General features: G+C 35.3%; 1 protein-coding gene across 1 annotated transcript in view; it reads right to left on the bottom strand.

Annotated features, from left to right (window-relative positions):
• The window catches only part of EDNRA (endothelin receptor type A), a 46,079-nt gene that overhangs the window by 13,182 nt on the left and 14,109 nt on the right, over positions 1-18,788 (bottom strand). The window contains exon 3 of the mRNA XM_025042397.1: positions 4,635-4,762. Within this exon, the coding sequence (XP_024898165.1) occupies positions 4,635-4,762 (128 nt within the window). The remainder of the gene's footprint in view (positions 1-4,634; positions 4,763-18,788) is intronic.

Here is an 18,788-nt window from a genome sequence, read left to right on the forward strand (position 1 = left end):
TCCCTGATTTGTTTTTCTCCATAATGCTGACTGCCATGTGACCGATCAAATATTTTATTTACATATTTTGTTTATTGTCTATATCCACTGCTTCCTTTAGAATATAGGCTCCATAGGGCAGACATTTTGTATGATGGTCACAATACTTAGGACAATAGGTGCCAAATATCTGTTGCATTAAGCACCTTTTTTTGTTTCCTTACCATACATTTCTCTTTATTGGCCAAAGTCAATACTACACTACATTCTGAACATTTCCTTATTTTTCAAACTAGCCCTGAATTAGACAACAGATAAAGAGCTAAAACTTTTAGAAACCTGTCATGTGATATGCCAAAATAAAGCTATAAATTACATGTTTTATTTATGTAAAGATGTTTATTACTGTATATGTCTATATATAAACTTTTACATGTTTTCAAGGTCAGAGGCACTTGATACATGTTTTTGAATCTTTAAGGTATAGTCTGAGATGGTCATTAAGTTTTTAAAAGTTTATTATTAAAACAATGTAAAATAAAACGTATTCAAATGATACTACTTTTACAAAATCTATTTTTATTCTTATTCTTTGTCTATTTCTATTATAAGCATAGTTTGAATATATATTATAATCATATCAGTTACAATTTTATTTTTACCTTTATTCACTTTCATTATAAAATACTCATGTTTCTATAGAGGCATGGCCTTTATTATTTTAATGGCTACACAGTTTGTTCTCATTTCTAGTGTTTCAAGGCTGTGAATAACATATCTATAAATATGTTTGTACATAGAGTGTTTTTCTCCTTTCGAATGATTTTCCTGGATTAATTTTCTTGAGTGGGATTATTGAATTAAGGGAATGAAAAGGTAACTGAAGTACCTTAAAAAAATGCTTCTACCTAGTGCTTATCAGTGCTTGCCTACGTTAGAATTAATGATTTTTCCTTCACTTTTGCTGCTTCCATAAGGTAAAGTAGCACTTCTATCTTTACTTCTGCACATCTTTAAATAATAGCAAACCTGACTATTTATAATGTTTGTTTATTATTTATGCCTCATGTGATAGACAAACCAATTGCCATAGAGAAGTTTCGAGGCAAAATACTAGCAGGGAGAATTTAAAAATTAAACAAGGTGTGACGAATTAAAAGATAGCTGCAAAGACTTTGACACTTCTTCAGTTGAATCCTTCAAGTGGGTGCAGCTGAAGTGATGCCTTCCTAGTTTCAGGTCTGGCCTCTGACAAAGGCCTCACAGCAGAGGAGCGGGTTCCCCTTGCAACTTTGGGCGAAATGTGTTGCGAGGCTCTATACTGCATGGAGAGGGGGATGGGCTCTGCTGTGCTCAGACATCCAGCTGTTATTTCCAACACGCCAGCCATGTGCGTCTTAGATCCATGAGAGAAGTTCAGCCGCCAGTCAGAATCCACCAAGGAATCCCAGTCAAAGTGACAAGGAGCAGAACTGTCCATATTCTTGGCACACAACATGGTGAGATAAGAATAAGATGGTGTTGTTTTACACCGCTAAATTTTGGGGTAATTTGTTATCAAAGAAAAATGAGCCAGCAAAATTAGCCAGTTGCCTGATTTTGACAATAGAATTAAGATTAAAAAAATGAATAACTATATGCAATGGGGAACAGATCCCAAAATGAGATCCCAAGTTGCCCTACAGCCAGTGTTCGACTTTGTCTCTCTCCAGTTCTCAGGTTCTCTCATTTGGCTCAGCCACTTCTTCTTCCATGTCTTCACTACCTTCATGCAGCAACGGAAAATCATAACACCAGAAGAACAGTGAGAGACCAAGTCCAAGTCTAAATAAAAATGATTTTTTTTTTTTTAAATCACCTCCAAGCTTCTTAAATTGGGATAAACCTTTGGGAATACCATAGAGACCACTGAGCAGTTACTTGAAATGATGGGATGTAGAACTGACATTGGCTTTTGACTTTGAGACATATCAAACAAAGTTGCCTTATTAATGGATGTTTGCAACTTTTCCAGGTATCTAATTATATGTCATTCTAGAGTAGTTGTTAAAAGAGTTTTATCTATTTATAGCCTCTTTCCTCAGGCAACTTTTAAGTATAAGTTGGATTGGTACCCTGACCCTTCTAATGGCCTGACCCCATCATCTTCCACTTTAAACACGGGTGTTAACTTTACAAAGAATAGCATTGAATTCTCTTCCCTGATTCCTGCCTCCTCTCTCCTGCCTCCCAAACTCAAAGTAACATATAAAATTTGTCATGTAAAGAATGCAAGAATACCCATTTTAATTGTTGATAATGATTGATTATTTATAATTTGTTGGGAAAAATTCATTCATTTTATAAGTATACTTTTAGAAGTGTTCTGCCTTAGCATTTAAAAAAAGACTACTTTATACTAAGAAAGCTGGATAGGGGTCAAAATTTATTTCTAAATTTCATCAGTCTTTTTCTGAAATTCCTGTTTTACCTTTTTCTTAAGTGACTATGGATGTAAAATAAAAAATAAATAAGAATTAGGTTTTAGGAGGAATTAGTGAAAAAGTTAAACTGAGACAAATCCATAGTGTAAATGAACAATGAAAACTCATCCACTGGAGTACAAGTCAAAGACATGTCCTGTTTACCTTATTCAGATTAAAAACTGATAGTGAGGAAGTGAGATCTTTTCTTTGACCCTATAGCATTCTGTATTCATTAAGCAATCAAGGAAGTAATAAAAAAATTGTATAGAACTGGGATATATACTCACTCTTATTATTTCCCCTCAAAAACAACTCTGAAATGAGAGATAACTATCACATTTAAAAATATATTTAAAAATCATGGGAAGTCTTTCTAAACTATAATTTGATTCAGCTCATAAAATCAAAGCAAGGACCCCTGAGTTGTAAATTGTTTTGCAGCATGCAATAGGTTCCAATTTCCCTCTTTTCACTCCTTGTTCTATTAAATAAAAAGAGGGATTTTTTAAATTTTTATTTTTAGTAGAATACAATGCAACCAAATCAAGACTCAAAGCAAATGATATCTTATCTTCAGGAATTAAGTGTGGATGATTCATTCTCTAGTGTGAAAGCTTTAAAAATAGAAATGTCAAAATAGATTCCCTACATACAGGTCCCAAAGCTTAGAGTCAATACCAAATGAAATGTAAAAATAATAAAGGACCAGGGAACAAAGAACAATGAGTTTATTACCAAGAAAAAAACCTCTTGGATTAAGGCAGATTTCTGTGGGAGTGGAATTTTAAAAGGGTTTATCTCCTTGATTTAAAACTGAGACCAAGTCTTAATAAAATAGACGCATGAACTATTTTCTTTCTTTCTTTCTTTCTTTTTTAAAAAAAGAATGTTTCATTTGATACAGGATTAATAATTTGTGATTTATCATTCAGTTCATTTTTCTCCATGCATGGTGATTGTGTGGGTGAGGTGGACCTGTATCAGAAATAGGGGTCTATGATTTAAATCCCTCCATTCTTCCCTTATCATCTGCCCCAGTTTATCCACTCCCCACAGGTAGAGTTTCTACTGGGGAGATTAAGCTCAGCAAGATGGTCCTCTGAAATTCCTCTAAGGAAGAAAGATAGGGCAGAACAATGTGAGCTAGAGAAGAAATGGAGGGTTTTGATGATTTAGGAATCCCATTATCTGAATACTTCCATCATGTATTTCCTTCTCCCTTGTTTCCAAACCATGAAAACTCCTAGGGACAGCAGCCAGGCCTTATCCTTTATGTCTGTCTACCATCCCTTTCCTGCCCAAGTCTCTGTTGGACTAAATTATGAATTATATTTCTCAATCTGTGGATAATTTATTATATACCATATCACTGAGGAATAAGTACCTTAAAATATTTTTATTAAGGAAAAATATATTAAATAGATTTATATGAAATATATAAGGGACCATTATACCATGCCACATAACACTATAAAATGTACTCTAAAATTTTTAACAAAACATATTATAGGAATGAAAAGTTGCCTATATTTCTTACAAAACTAAGCAAGTTTTTCCCCTCCCCTTTGGGTTTTCTTGTCATCAGTGTTTTTCTTCTCAGAGGATCATACCTAGCTGCTCTAAAAAATTCTGTTATTTATAGTAGCCAGGTATCTTCCTCATCTTTATTTTCCTGTTTTTCATTCTTGGTGTCATATGCTGTTCTTGTCTGTTTTTTGTTGTTGTTGTTGTTGTTGTAAATAATCTTGTAAAGAACATCCTTGTGCATGAATTCTCTGTTCAAATCTTGGATTGTTTCCTTATAATTGATCCTAAAAATTGTAATTACTGGGTCAGAAGCAAAAGCATTTATAGGATTTTCCTTTCCAGAAGGACTGTTCGTATCTCTACTCCCACCAGATATAGAAAAACATGCTTTTTAAATATAATTTCTTTATTGCCATAAAGGTGTCCAATGAATATAAGTGGCAAAATGCTCTAGATACAAATTACCTGAGCCGAAGATGACTAATAATTAGCAAATGTGTAAAGCAATTATCAACAGTAGAGCAAGATTGTTAATATTTTAATTCATTTGTAACTAACAACTGTCCTGGGCACTAACTCTCAAGGCTTTTTGACTTCCCTTTTTTTATGACAAAAACGCTTTTCTAAGTCCAACAAAAGAGTAAGGGGAAAGAACCACATTACCTGTCAACGCTGAGAGCACAGAGATTGAGGACGGTGATCCCCACTGAGGACTTCTGCAAAAAGGGGAACAGCTTGCAAAGAAATACGCCAAAGTCATTATGATCAAAAGGCCAGCGTCCAGCCAACAGCTGAAAAAAAAAAAGGAAACACTGTAGTAAGAAATGGCAGAGCTGGCATGGAATACATAGACACATATTTCTAATTATCTTCCAAACTTCTAAGTTTTTATTATTCCTTATGCTTTCCAGTTAGCATGGTAGTAATAGAGTATTCTTCTTAATATTATTTTTGTATTTTAAAGCCTCAGCAATCTGGAAGGATCTGGAGAATGATATCATATATATTCTTATGTGAAGTAGTCAGACTGCCTACTTTTCAAAGAGTAGCAAAAGTATGGGGTTAGGGTGACAGCTTAACACAGAAACAAGCAATCATGTCTTATCAATTTTTGCTATACCGTAAATAAAGCAAGTCATTTTCAACTAGTGGCATTAGAAGATTATATTATCTCCTGGCAAGAGCCAAAGATTTAAATGTGAGGTTATAGTTAATACAGGGAAAATGAAGTGGTTTAGGATGTACTGACTGTCAGCTGGTTAACTCCTAAAGCCATTTTGAACTTATACTTTTCTCTGTGCTTAAGGGGCTGACTTTGCTTCAGTAAGTGTGTCATAACTGACCTTTATTTACGCTCACACTTTCATTAATACAGAAAAACGTGGTTATGGTGATCTCTTTGTATAATTTGCAGAAAATCTATTCTTCCATGTTGACAATTTAAAATCTTTGTGAAATCATGTGGCATTTTTCTTTGTCTGACTTATTTCGCTCAGTATAATAACCTCTAAATCTAAGGAACAAAAAGAACAGACTAAATGAAAACAGACTCACAAATACAGAAGACATTCTGGTAACTGCCAGAGGGGAGGAGGGTTGGGGGGCTGGGAGAAAGGGGTGAAGGGTTAAAGAGGAACAAATTTGTAGTTGAAAGATGGTCATAGGAATGGAGAGCACAGCACAGGGAATGCAGTCAGTAGTATTGCAATGGCTGTGTGTAGAGCCAAATGGGTGATAGAGTAATTGGGGGAATCGTTTCATAAACTATATTAATGAACTACCAGAGGGGAGGAGGGTTGCGGGGCTGGGAGAAAGGGGTGAAGGGTTAAAGAGGAACAAATTCGTAGTTGAAAGATGGTCATAGGAATGGAGAGCACAGCACAGGGAATGCAGTCAGTAGTATTGCAATGGCTGTGTGTAGAGCCAAATGGGTGATAGAGTAATTGGGGGAATCGTTTCATAAACTATATTAATGTCTAACCAATGTACTGTATACTTGAAACTAATAATAATTAACTAACTAATCTATGTTTGTAGGGAAGAATGGACACCCTCTAGTGGCTGCGGTACAAAGCAAGAACAAAAGTCCCCTGTGGGTTGCTGATACTTATCTAATTAGGTATTGTACTAGGAGCAGATAGTTCAGCTACCTAAAAGAAGAGTAAAAATGGTATTGATTTCCTTTCTAATTTTTACTTAGTGAGTCAGAATTTAAATTTACTCCACTTAATAGGAAACATTATCCTACTAACTAGATAAACTTGTCTTTTTTTCTTTTCTTGCAAAGTACCTATTGCCATAGTAATTATAAGGTGAGCTTTGAATTTCTGTTCTACATTCTCTAATAGATTATGTGAGGTTTAATTTCATGGTCAATGCGTTCATTAATATGAGTCCATTGAAAGAGGATGGGAGACCAGTACCCCATAGATACAAAGTCAGAACCTAGGTGTTTGGAGAATTTAGTATCACAGGGCTCTCCGATATTCTATTTTTATGGCTAAGACCCCATATGACTTAATTACAGAAGTTCTCTTTAGATTTCAAACATATTCCCCTTCTTCTGAATAGTTTTCTGAAAGGATCTTTTACTTCAATCCAATCTTGCCTCTGGTCTCTTCTTCTTCTCACTCTAACCAGTCTTGGTTGGTGTCTCCTCAGAATTTCCATGTAAACATTTTCCAAGGACAACTGGTGTGCTTTTCATAGAAATACTGCCATCAACTCTGACAGTTTTCATGAAGCTAACAATTTATACCATTGATGATTGCTGGTTATTAATGCTTGATGCAAGTGGAGACATAAAACATGATTTCTGGGATGAATCCCCTATAAAGAAAAGAAAACCCGAAAACTATATTTTATAGAATGAGAATTTAGTATTTCGTCCCAGAATTGTAATTCTTTACAAAAGACAACAGAGATGTAATTAAAATGTGTAAGAGTTGTTATAGATATGCTTTTAAATAATTGAGCTGTTAAAGTTGGTTCATTCCCAGAGATGGAAGATCCTAAAATCCATGTGGATTGATTTCATAATTCACACATCTAACAATGAGAAAAAAGAAAAAGATATTTCTTGCTCAACAAGGGAGACTCTGAAATCCTCTGAAGAACTAAGTGACAAGTGCTAAGAGAAATGATCCAGAAAAATCCACAACTGAGTATTTATTGTTTCAGTCCCTTCCAATCTTGATTGAATTTTTTCCTTTCTCACGCCTGCTTAAACTTTTCACTAGGGTTAGGTGTAAAGGAAAGACTGAAAGGAAGGATATCATGGTATTGGTGAGCATCAAAACGATCATAGAACTGTCTTTCTTTGATAAAAATATATATTTTGTTATCTTTGTTATTGTTATTTTTCTTTTCTTCAAGAACGAGCATTGATTCTTTTGGGAAATTATAGACAAAGAGGAATGAAAGAGATCATTAGATGAAATTTTTAAGTACAGCCACAATGTGGACTTCTCTAACCTATATCTGCTTATTCTGAAACCTGTATGGATAGTGAACGGTCCAGAGCAGCCAGGGGATATTAGATCTCTGCTGGGGGCAGCTTCTTCCTTTCTAGTTAAAGATGGCTTCATCAAAGAAGCCTTCATTGATTACTCAATCTGTTTCTTGGAACCAATTGTAGGATTGCTTTGAATCTTAAATTTAAAGTCTCCTTTCATCTTACTCAGTTTTAGCAATAAAACATATACAAAAGGAAGGGGTCATCAAAGAGGTACATAGTGTTGCTCACTCATTTTTCTCTTATTAGAAGAGTCATTTTGGAATTTCTGAAAGACTACTGGGAACCCATCTTTTCTTTTATATATTAGCAATTAAAACTGAAAATACAATTTAAAATAGTAAAAATAAGCTGTATATAAAAACATAATGAAAAGTCTCCCTTCCAATGACGTCTCCTAAACTTCCTGCCCAGAGGCGACCACTGTTAATTGTTAATTGTGTTTTCTTCCAGAAAACTTCCTATGTACATAAAAGCATGTGCCTTTTTAAAAAACAAATAGAATCATATGGAAATAATAGCTATTAACAGTGTTTTATGATCTTTTTATCCTAGAATACTTTTCTGGGAAGCAGTTTTATTACCTACTTAAAAGGTTTTGATTTTTAAAAGCACATTGATGAAACAATTTAGTCTAGGATAGAAAAAGATAACTGCTTAGGATGAAGCTGGACAATGGCAAAAGAACTAGTTGATTTTAATAATCTACTAAGAATTCAATAAAAAAAAAACCTAGTCTGACAAATTGACAAGTTGGATTGGTTCACAGGGTTAATCTGGCACCTTGGAGAAGTCATAGCTTATTTTTGCCATAAAAGGGTCCGTGCTATTATTTAACCCTCATATTTATAGTTTCTAAGCACATTACACAGTATGTAGCCATTAATAGGTGTTGAATGAATTAATAATTTCAACTCATTAATTTTGGACATTTTCATATTTGAGATTAGATAGTACCAATTTTGCCCTGAAAACATTCATCTTGTAATTTACTTTCTTTTTAAAAGTTATTTCTCAATATGTCAAAGTGCTTCCACTCTTAATGTGGAAAGAAAAATGCACCTACCAACTTCCACTCTTAATGTGGAAAGAAAAAATGCACCTACCAACTAGTTGTTTCAAGAAGTGGGAGAATACTGTTCTGTTTAAGATCCAGGTTGAAGAAGGGCTGTCACAAGCTTTTGGGCTTGGATGGGACGGCTCTCCTGGGAAGAGCTGCAGAGCAGGCACCTGGAGATGATGCACATCTTATAGTAAGGTACACACTGTGCTGTCACCCTCTCAAGGGGATTGCAAAGGAGCAGCCCAGAGCAACCACTGAGGCAGCAGAGGGCAGCCTGCCGAGCACGGGCATCACTGAGGGACACTTGCCTGGGTTCTTGCCTAGGAGATTTTTCTACAGTTGAAATATAAGTCAAGTCCCTGATCTTCATCTGAAAATTAAAATACTACTAAATGGCACAAATTACTATAGAAATCCTGTATTTGTATGGCTGATTTGGATTGTGTCAAAATCAACATCATAAAATTGACAGGTTACATTTTTTAACCTATCAAAATAGATTTACTAAAGGACTTGTACCACATGATACACTGATAAGCACTCTGTTTTTAGAATGACTAAATCCAAAAGCAGGATGTCTGTCCACTATTATTTTTAGTATAAAGCAATATCCACTTGGTTGGGACCTTTTAGATATGTGCAGTGTACCTGTTTATCTCAGTTTCTGGAACACACCCAACAACCAAAAAGTAAGCAAAAATGTAAAGAGCCAAATGGTTGATGTGAAATTTATACCCTAAAGCTCATGTTCTTTACTCATGAGCAAACTGCCTGAGTCTTCACTGAGGTGGATTTACTTTTACTTTACAGCCAATGCTATAAAGTTTAGTTTTCATTGTTCTTTAGTCTATTGCCCATCCACAGCTACTCATTAATGGGAACCCTCCAAAGTGATAGTTCTGTCTTGGCTGTACATTACAATGATTTAGGGAGCTTTTAAAATTCTCAGTGCCTGGGTCATGCCCCAAGACTAGTGCTTCTTATTGTTGCCTTTCAGGGGACATTTGGCAGTGTATGGAGACATTTTCGGTTATTGCAACTGAGGGATGGGTGCAGCTACTAATATCTATTGAGTAAAGGCCAGGGATGCTGCTAAACATCTTTCAATACACAGGACAGGTCCCCCAACAAATAATTATCCAGCCCAAAATGTCAGTAGTGCTGAGGTTGAAAACCATGTCATACACCAAATCAGAATCTTTGTGGTTGGGGCACAAGCCTCAGTAGTTTTTTAAAGCTCCCAGGTGATTCTAATGTACAGCTAAGGCTGGGAATCATTCATTGCTTTAGCACAGAGGTTCTCAAGCTTTAGCAACAGCAGGATGATTTGAGGGCTCCTTAAACCGGATTGCTGGGCCCTATCCCCAGAGTTTCTGGCTCGGTAGGTCTTAGATGGAACCTGAGAACTTGCATTTCTAATGAGTTCCCCAAGTGATGCTGAGGCTGCCGGTCTACCACCTACACTTTGAGAACCACTGCTCTAGAGGCACCATGATTGAGAGAAAATGATAACTGACAGCCAGATAGTGCAGGAAGTGCAGAGAAGAGTCTGATACACAGACATAAAAAATAAAAATAAAAAAAATCACAGTGGTTTGGGGCCATGTAGCCAGCACCATTACCCTCTCACCCCCCTAGTCCCTAAAGGCATCAGTATGTAAAGGTACAGCTCAATAACAGAACCTCACTGGTATGGATAACTTAATGTTGCAGTCTAATGTCCCAGGACTCGCCAGTGTGGCACTACAAAATAAAGTTGTTAAAGTTGTTAAATTCAACTTAGGTTGTGAAATCACAAGACTTAGGTTTAAGTAACAAGATTTTCCTGTTACTACTGTGTGACCTTGGGTAAGCCACTTCCCCACTGTAAGTCTCATTCCTGTATTTGTTAAATGGGGTGGTTCTCATACCGCTACAATTGTCGATGACCATTTGGGAGGCTCAAATAGGACAATGCTTATGAAATAATTCTGTAAATTGAATGTACACCACACAAATGTTAGTTATTTTGAACTGTTACGATTCATAATTATAAACTGAAATGTACCATTTATGCATGACTCTGAAAAAAAAAAGGATAATATAAATGAATTTACCCCTCTTTATCCATTCCAGATGTAAATATCTCCTGCAGTTTAATGTTACTACTTGGACATTATTTTTGTTATCATCATAGCATCTTAACAATAGGATAAATAAAACCAGTGGCACATTTTTCTTTGTGCCAGTTTTCCCTCCAGCCCATCTGGTGAGGCTAAGGGAGTTTCCTCCTCCCCTTCATCTCACTCCATTCATTGTAGACAGGAATGAGGGATTTGTGAATACAGTCCATAATAGCTGAAAACCTCAAAGTAAATAAAATGTTCTCTTCCCCTCAACATAAATTATTGTAGAGTCACTTGGAATTGGGTGTGACAGACCAAGTACCAATCTTCAAAAAGTGGGGTTCTGAGGGTTTCTTGTTGGAGGAGGGGTTGGGATGTAGAAGTTGGTACATCATTGAATCAAGAGTAAACAAAAACATCTTCCAACAGCACAGACCGAGATCATTGTAAAGCCTGCAATACCCAGGACAGGCCTTTGTAATGAGAACATGCTCTCGGGCTGTGGCAAATCTCAATTCAAATACAATGAAGTAAATAAATCGCTTTGCGTGACTGAGAATAGATTTTGCTCTTCCCTTATGCTTTAATTGCTTCCAGATTGAGGCACAGCTTTCACAGAAATAAAATACAACCTGTGGCTTCCACCCTGTCCACACACTTTTTCTTTCAATAGGCTCCTCTTGCCTCCTGACCAGCCCAAGCATTTGGAGTATGTCAAATGCAGAGCAGAGCGGGGACTGGGGAGATGAGGGACAAGCACTCCTCTGTAATGAAAGCAAGTGCCCTGGTGTCGTGGTTAAGTCTGGGCCCTGAAACTCGACTCCCTGAGTCAGACCGAAGGCGCTGCCATGTTCCTGACCCAGTGACCTTGGCATGTTGGTCAGCCTTGCTGCTTCTCAGCTTCTTCCTTTAGAAAATGGTAGCTACCTTGGAGGATTACTGTGGGCAACAGAAGAGACAGTCCACAGAAAGGTCTTAAGAGAAGCAAGTGTCAGGAAATGTGAGCTATTTGCGTCAGTCTCTACTTTTTGTCCTATTTTCCAATGACGTTGCGAAGGAGGATCATGCAGGTCACCCAGGTACAGGGTGGTGGCAGACTACAAAAGCATTAAAAACCCCATTCTTGAAGAAATTACTACCCATAAGATGAACATAAATAATGGTTCCTAAAGAAGCCGTAACCAGCATCTGTAGGAGTGCAACACAAGGAGAAGGTGTGGCACAATGGCAGAGACGACAGGCTCTGGGACCCGCTGCTCTGTGCCCTGGCGTGACTTCCACCAGTTAACTGTGAACACGAGGGATTAAAAGAGAACCTGGGCCATATGGGTGAGATGAGTATGAAATGAGCTAATTCATGCAAAACACTGAGAACACGGCCTGGCCCGTCACGACCATAAGCGTTAGAAACCTGTGGCTTCTAACATCTCCTAAGAGATGTTTCCTGAGGAACCGCTCCTATAAAAACATAGAACCATTGCTACTTGCTGCCCATATTTTTCATTATTGAATATCCAGTGTTCCAGTTTTTGCTGAGGTCTTTACTTTTTTGAATTTGAAGTACATTGATGTTAATAACAAACAGGTGGGGGAGAGGAAAAGAAGAGGAGAAAAAAAAAAAACTTTTTAAAGCCAGAGTACCAAAGCCATAAACTTTTTTTCCTTAGAAGAAAGATGATTCACCCAAGATAAGGGCTTATTATCCCTAATAGACTCAGTCACCTGAAGGCTGGGAATGAAAAGAACTGTCTCTTTTTAATAACTTTGTCTGCTGTAAGGATGCCAGTCTAGTAGGGACTTGAGACTTCTACTTATTTCCATGCATAAAACCAAAGGATCATTAGATAGAGAAGAATTAAACTTCGCTAAAGCAGGAAAATTCAAAGTACTCAAAACTACACAGGTTAGGGCCAGATATATGTGACAATACTTTAAGATTTAATTTATAATGAAAGAAGGTTTACGTTGGGAAGCATGAACCCTGGCTTTTCCTGAATGGAGAAAAGATTTCACACATACGTCGTGAGTGGGGCCTTACATTTTCTCGAAACAAAGTGCAAGCATAGTTAATTATGGAAAATAAGTGCTCTAACCTAGATACACATTAATGCCCAAACTCTAATGAAAAAGTTTTATTGTTTATTTTAATCAGTGGTCTCTGCGGTAGTATATGCTATTTCTTATTTGAAAGAAACATGCAGACAAAACCAAAGGAGAACAAAACACAACTAGCTTGCAGACATCGCCACTTAGAGATTTAGGTAGTGGCTCCAAAAAACTTACCAGGAAGATGGTGATCAGTAGGAAAAAAGGAAAAACAATGGCATATTTGAAAGCATACAGCTTATTTACTAATTTAATGTAAAAATATCTTAAGGACTGGAGTTAATTCTCCATTGTAAAGTATGTCATGTGGTCACAATTATTATACTGTGTGTAGATGGAAACAATGACCCAACAAAGATATGGTATACAGCATGAAGAAAATGATACCATATGTGTCTTTTTGAGGGGAAAAAAGAATATAATTGATGCTGAAGCTGTCATGTTATAGTAAATACGGTTGAGGTGATTTTGAATTTTTAATAACAAATTCATTAGAAAATAAAACTTCATGATTTCAATAGCTAAGGCATAAAGCAAAATAGAAGACATATTTCAAGAGTTACCAGTCATGTTATGGTGCATCACAAAAGAATGAGGTGCAGTTTAACAATTCCTCTTTAAATTTTAGAAGCCTGGCATTTCTAGAGAAATGCGATGTACGGTCTAGAGAATATTAAAACTACAAAAGTTATATGTATGTTAATAGGAATTGTGGGACATAGTGAAGGGGAAGTTAGGAATTCTGGCTTCCAGCTCTAACCCTGCTGAAATTGTTTGGATCTTGGTTCCCTCCTCCGCCAAATAAGTGTAACAGAACTAGATTATCTTTAAATTCTCTGCCAGCTCTTAAATTGTATGATTTTTTTTCACATTAGAGTTCTAGTGTGTAACTGGTTTCTCTGAAACTATTTTTAACTGCATTTATCCTTAACCTAACCTCGATCTTTCCCTTCGTTTTATATAGTTTCATTTTTTCTATTTCTCTTTTATTCTTCTTATTACCAAGTATTTCTGTCCCTTTTGCCTCTTTTCTTTTACCTCAACAGATTAAGGATGTCAGAACCTGTGGAGTCCCACAGACTAAAGCCTTGAGACTCTGTATTTACTTTGAATGTATGAATAGTATTTTATTACTCTGCAGGGAAAAAGCTAAAATACATAGTAAGTTTACCAGTGAGCTACAAACATCATATTGTAGATATAATCCTAACTATATAAAATGAAGGAAAAAATAGTAGGCTATTTTAAGCTTCGAGTCAAGGGACTGTTATAAATAATGTAAAATTAAGACTTTTAAAAGAGTTTTTGAAAATTAGTTTGATATTTCTTTATGTCATATTAATGGTAATTTAGAAATGAATTACCATTAACTTGTACTAGTCAAGAACAATATTTTTAACCTAGTTTTACTTTGAGCTTTGATATTTGATACATGCTGCATCTCCACTGTAAGAATTCTGCTTATTTTTACTGCTAGTAGAAAAAAAAACATACAAATTTAGGGTCTAATGTCATCAGCCTACAGTGACACCAGGATTCCTTTCTTAGACACCTGAATACTCAAAGAGACTTGTACCATAACCTTGAGATTAAGGCCAATGTTTTATTTTCTTTTCAGTCTTTCTCAAAGGACCTGGTACATTGTTCCACAAGCAGCAACTGCCTAAGGAATATAGACTGCCATGAAAACCAGCCATTTAAACAAATGTTATTAACAAGAGTCTGGTAAATAACATTTATCTTAGATTTTAAAAATTATAGCATTTCAGACTTGGACAAGTGCTTAGGTATTATTTAGATCAGTGGTTCTCTCAGTGTTGTCTGCCGACCCCTGGGGATTCCTGAGAACCTTTTATGGGGTCTGCAAGATCAAGATATCACTAAGATTATTGCCTTTTTCACTGGTTAAAATGTATACTATTGGTGTAAAAGCAATGATGGGTAAAACCACAGGTTCCTTAGCATGAATCAAGACAGTGGTAACAAACTGTACTAATAGTCACCATATTCTTCACCATCACACACTCACAGTGAAAAAATTGAGGGATTAAGGGTAATGGTCAGAAGTTCAGCAAAGTCACAGGATAGAAAAGCAATGTATAAACATCAATCGCATTTCTATATACGAGCAATGAAAAATGCAAAAATGAAATTGGTAGACAATTCTATTCAAAATAGCATCAAAAAAGAATAAAATACTTAGGAATAAGTTTAACAAAAGAAGTGTAAGACATTCACTGAAAGCTACAAAATACTGAAGAAATCAAGACCTGAACAAATGTTAATGAATTTGAAGAATCAATATTAAGATGGAAATTTTCTCCACATTCATCTAAAGGATCAGTACAATCCCTATCTAAATTCAAGGAAATTAACAAGTTGATATTAAAATTTATATAGAAATGTAAAGGACCTAGAATAGCCAAAGTAATTTGGGAAGGGAAGAGCAAATTAGGACTTACAGTATCAGTTTATAATCTCCTCCAATACTATAGTATTCAAGAAAGGATAACAGTAGACAGACAGACCAGTGGAACAGAAAAGAAAGTTCAGAAATAAACCCTTAAACATTAATGTCAATTGAGTTTTGACAAGGTTGCCAAGGCAATTCAATGTGAAAAGAATAGTTGTTTAAGCAAATGGCATTGGAACAATTGGATATGCCTATGCAAAAAAAAAAATGAACTTAGATGCTTGCCTCACATCCTACATAAAACAATTCAGACTGATCATATATCTAAATGTAAGAGCTAAAGGTATAAAAGTGTTAGAAGAAAACAGAATTTTTTTGTGATCTTGATACAGCAAGATTTCAAGGTATGATACCAGAAACATTCATAAAAGAAAAATTTGATAAATTGGATTTAATCAAAATTAAATTTTTTTGCTCTTCAAAAGACACACCACTAAGAAAATGAAAAGCCATAGAGTAGGGAATATATTTGCAAAGTATATATCTGATGAAGGACTTCTGTCCATAATACATAAAGAACTCCTACAATTAAAAAATATAAATACTAAAAGATTTAAATAGACATTTCACCAAAATAGATACACAAATAGCCAAGAACATGAAAATTAAAAACATTTAACATCATTAGAGAAATGCAAATTAAAACCACAATGAGATATCTCTGTGTCATTAGAATGGCTATGATCAAAATGACTGACATAAGTGGTGAGGATATGGAGAAATTGAAACCCTTATATAATGTTGATGGGAATGTGGAATGGTACAACCATTTTTTTTTGACACTGATATGATTCACCAATATTATTTCTGTTTCTTCAGTGTTACATATACTCACTTGTGCATGTTCAGTAGTGTACAGTTTGTCACATGTGTAGCTTTGTGTATCTGCCATTAGTCAAGGTATGGAACAGGTGCATCACAAGGGTCTCTTATGATGTCTTCTTATAATCACACTCCCCTCTCCTCCCCCTTGCCATCCCTGACCCCTGGCAACCATTAATCTGTCCTCCATCTACATAACACTGTCATTTCAAGAATGTTATATAAATGGAATCACATAGTATGTAATCTTTTCAGATTAGCTTTTTTCACTCAGCATGATTCTCTTGAGATTCATCCAAGCTATTGAGTGTATCAATAGCTTGTTTCTTTTTATTGCTGAGTAGTAGTCCATGGAATTGATGTACCATAGTTTGTTTAACCATTCACCGATCAAAGAACATCTGGGTTGTTTCTAAATTGTAGCTATTAAATATAAAGCTATTATGAATATTCATGAAGAGATTTTTACATGAACATTATTTTAATTTTGGGGGGGATAAATGCCCAAGAGTGCAATTGCTAGGTCTTATGGTAGTTGTATGTTTAGTTTTACAATTAACTGCCAAACTCTTTTCAAGAATGGTTCCACAATTTACCATTCTCACCAGCAATGTATGAGTAATTCAGTTTCTCCATATCCTTGCCAGCTTTAGGTGTTGTCATTATTATTATTATTATTATTATTTTAAATTTTAGCCATTCTGATAGGTGTGTAGCGATATCTCATTGTGGTTTCAATTTGCATTTCCCAAATGGCTAATGATGTTGAACATCTTTTCATGTCCTATGGGTCATCTATATATCCTCTTCAATAAAATTTTTGTTTATGTCTTTTACACATTTTCTATTTGGATGATGATGATGATGATGATGATGATGATGATGATTGCTGTTGAAGCAAAAAAATAATAATAAGGTAATGAAGCCTTATTTATATATTTTTGAAGTTCAGATCTTGAGTTTTGACCATGCTATGGGAAAAAACAGAGGAGAATCAGAAGCAGGGATGAAAGGCAGGGGCAGGGCAGCTGGTGAGATGCCAGAGGGGTTGACTTTTTTGGTCAATGGCCAGATAGTAAATATTTCAGGCTTTGTGGAACATATGTTGTCTACTGAAACTAACATAAGCAGTGGGCATGGCTGTGTTCCAATAAGAGTTTATTTACAAAAATAGATATTGGGCCATATTTGGCTCACTGGCTGTAGTTTGCCCAACCCTGGGTCAGAGACTCAGCCAGAAGAAAGGTGAATATGTGGTGCTTGCATATTAGGCCCTGGGATATCACCTTAGTGGACACTACTGGATTTATCTCCCCTCCTTTATGGAGGCTGCGTAGCTCGAGGCATTTTTGAGGTCACTCCATAAAACCAATGAAAATATTACTGCGAAACTACTTCCCCAAAACAAAAGTAGGAAAAGTTTTAACAAATCTAAGTTTAAACCCATATTTACGAGATTCAAAATCCAGTGTTCACACATTTTACGCAACTTTGAATACCTTCTTGGGAATGTTTAGTATTATTTTCATTGGAAGATACTTCCATTTCAAACCTACTCAGTGGTTTTGATAAATAAAATTTCTTCTTAGGGATGCTACAGTGCAAAATTTTGTTGATGATATCAAGAGGGATTTTCTTTTAGATCTGTCTTCATATGCAAACAATTTAGTAAATTTCTATAACAAACCTCTCTTAACGATCTCGTCTTGGTATAATGTAACCAAATTACAACTAAATCTGGAAGTTTTATATAGCAACTGGCATGCCCCAATGTATGGCACTTAAGAAAAGTAACCTCAGAGAGATTGTCTGGAAAATTTCATCAATCTAACTTTAACTCTCTGTAATCAGTGCTGCTTAAGCTGTTTCATTGTGTGTTTTAAAGTTTTAAAATAATAACTATTTATTATAACAGTAATGGGAAAATGCTGAAACCTAATGTTATTTCTGTATTTCTTGAGATTAATTTGATTAATTTTGTTTTAGCTGTATAACTTTGGGAGAAGGAGAGATGACAGTTTTTCTGTTTTTAAAGAATGTTAATAGATGTTTCATATTCGAAATGTTATGTGTGTGTGTGTTCAGTGGTTTCAAAAACTTCAGAAAAACACTGACTATAAAATTTCGTTGGCATTTAGGCTAATTTGATTGAATATATGCTTATATTCTCAGATAGAATGTGAGCAACTTAAAGTCATGGTTATCTGAGATGTCTTTGTTTTCCTTAGAAACTTAGTAAATGTGTGAATTGGTTTGGGGATTATTCATTATATGAGGCATATAATGAATTTGCCTAAAAGGCAAAAAAGAACTATAATGAGTAAAGTTCATCCACAGTCCACACAGGTCTTTACAGCTTTTAAAATTAGAAATGAATTCTGTCTAGAAAATTATGCCTAGTTCCTAATACTGTACCATGCCCTGATATAGTTCTCCAAAATTATTGATTAAATATAAAAGGATCATGATCAAGGTTTATATTAAAATTTTATATAGCATATATATATAGTGATACATAATATATATACTCCATATATACTTCATATACTATACATATGTAGGTCTTATATATGTGTATATATTTTTTCAGCATGTATTTGCACACAAAATGATGCATGTGAGAATGTCCATATTTCTAAATGTCATCTTTTATGCTTTCACATTCCTGTGCATCTGGTAAACATCTAGGGAGGAAGGTCTAGAAATGTAACTTTTAGTTTTATCAATAAAATCT

This window comes from Pteropus alecto, unplaced genomic scaffold (assembly GCF_000325575.1).
Source record: "Pteropus alecto unplaced genomic scaffold, ASM32557v1 scaffold50, whole genome shotgun sequence".
Classification (NCBI taxonomy): domain Eukaryota; kingdom Metazoa; phylum Chordata; class Mammalia; order Chiroptera; family Pteropodidae; genus Pteropus; species Pteropus alecto.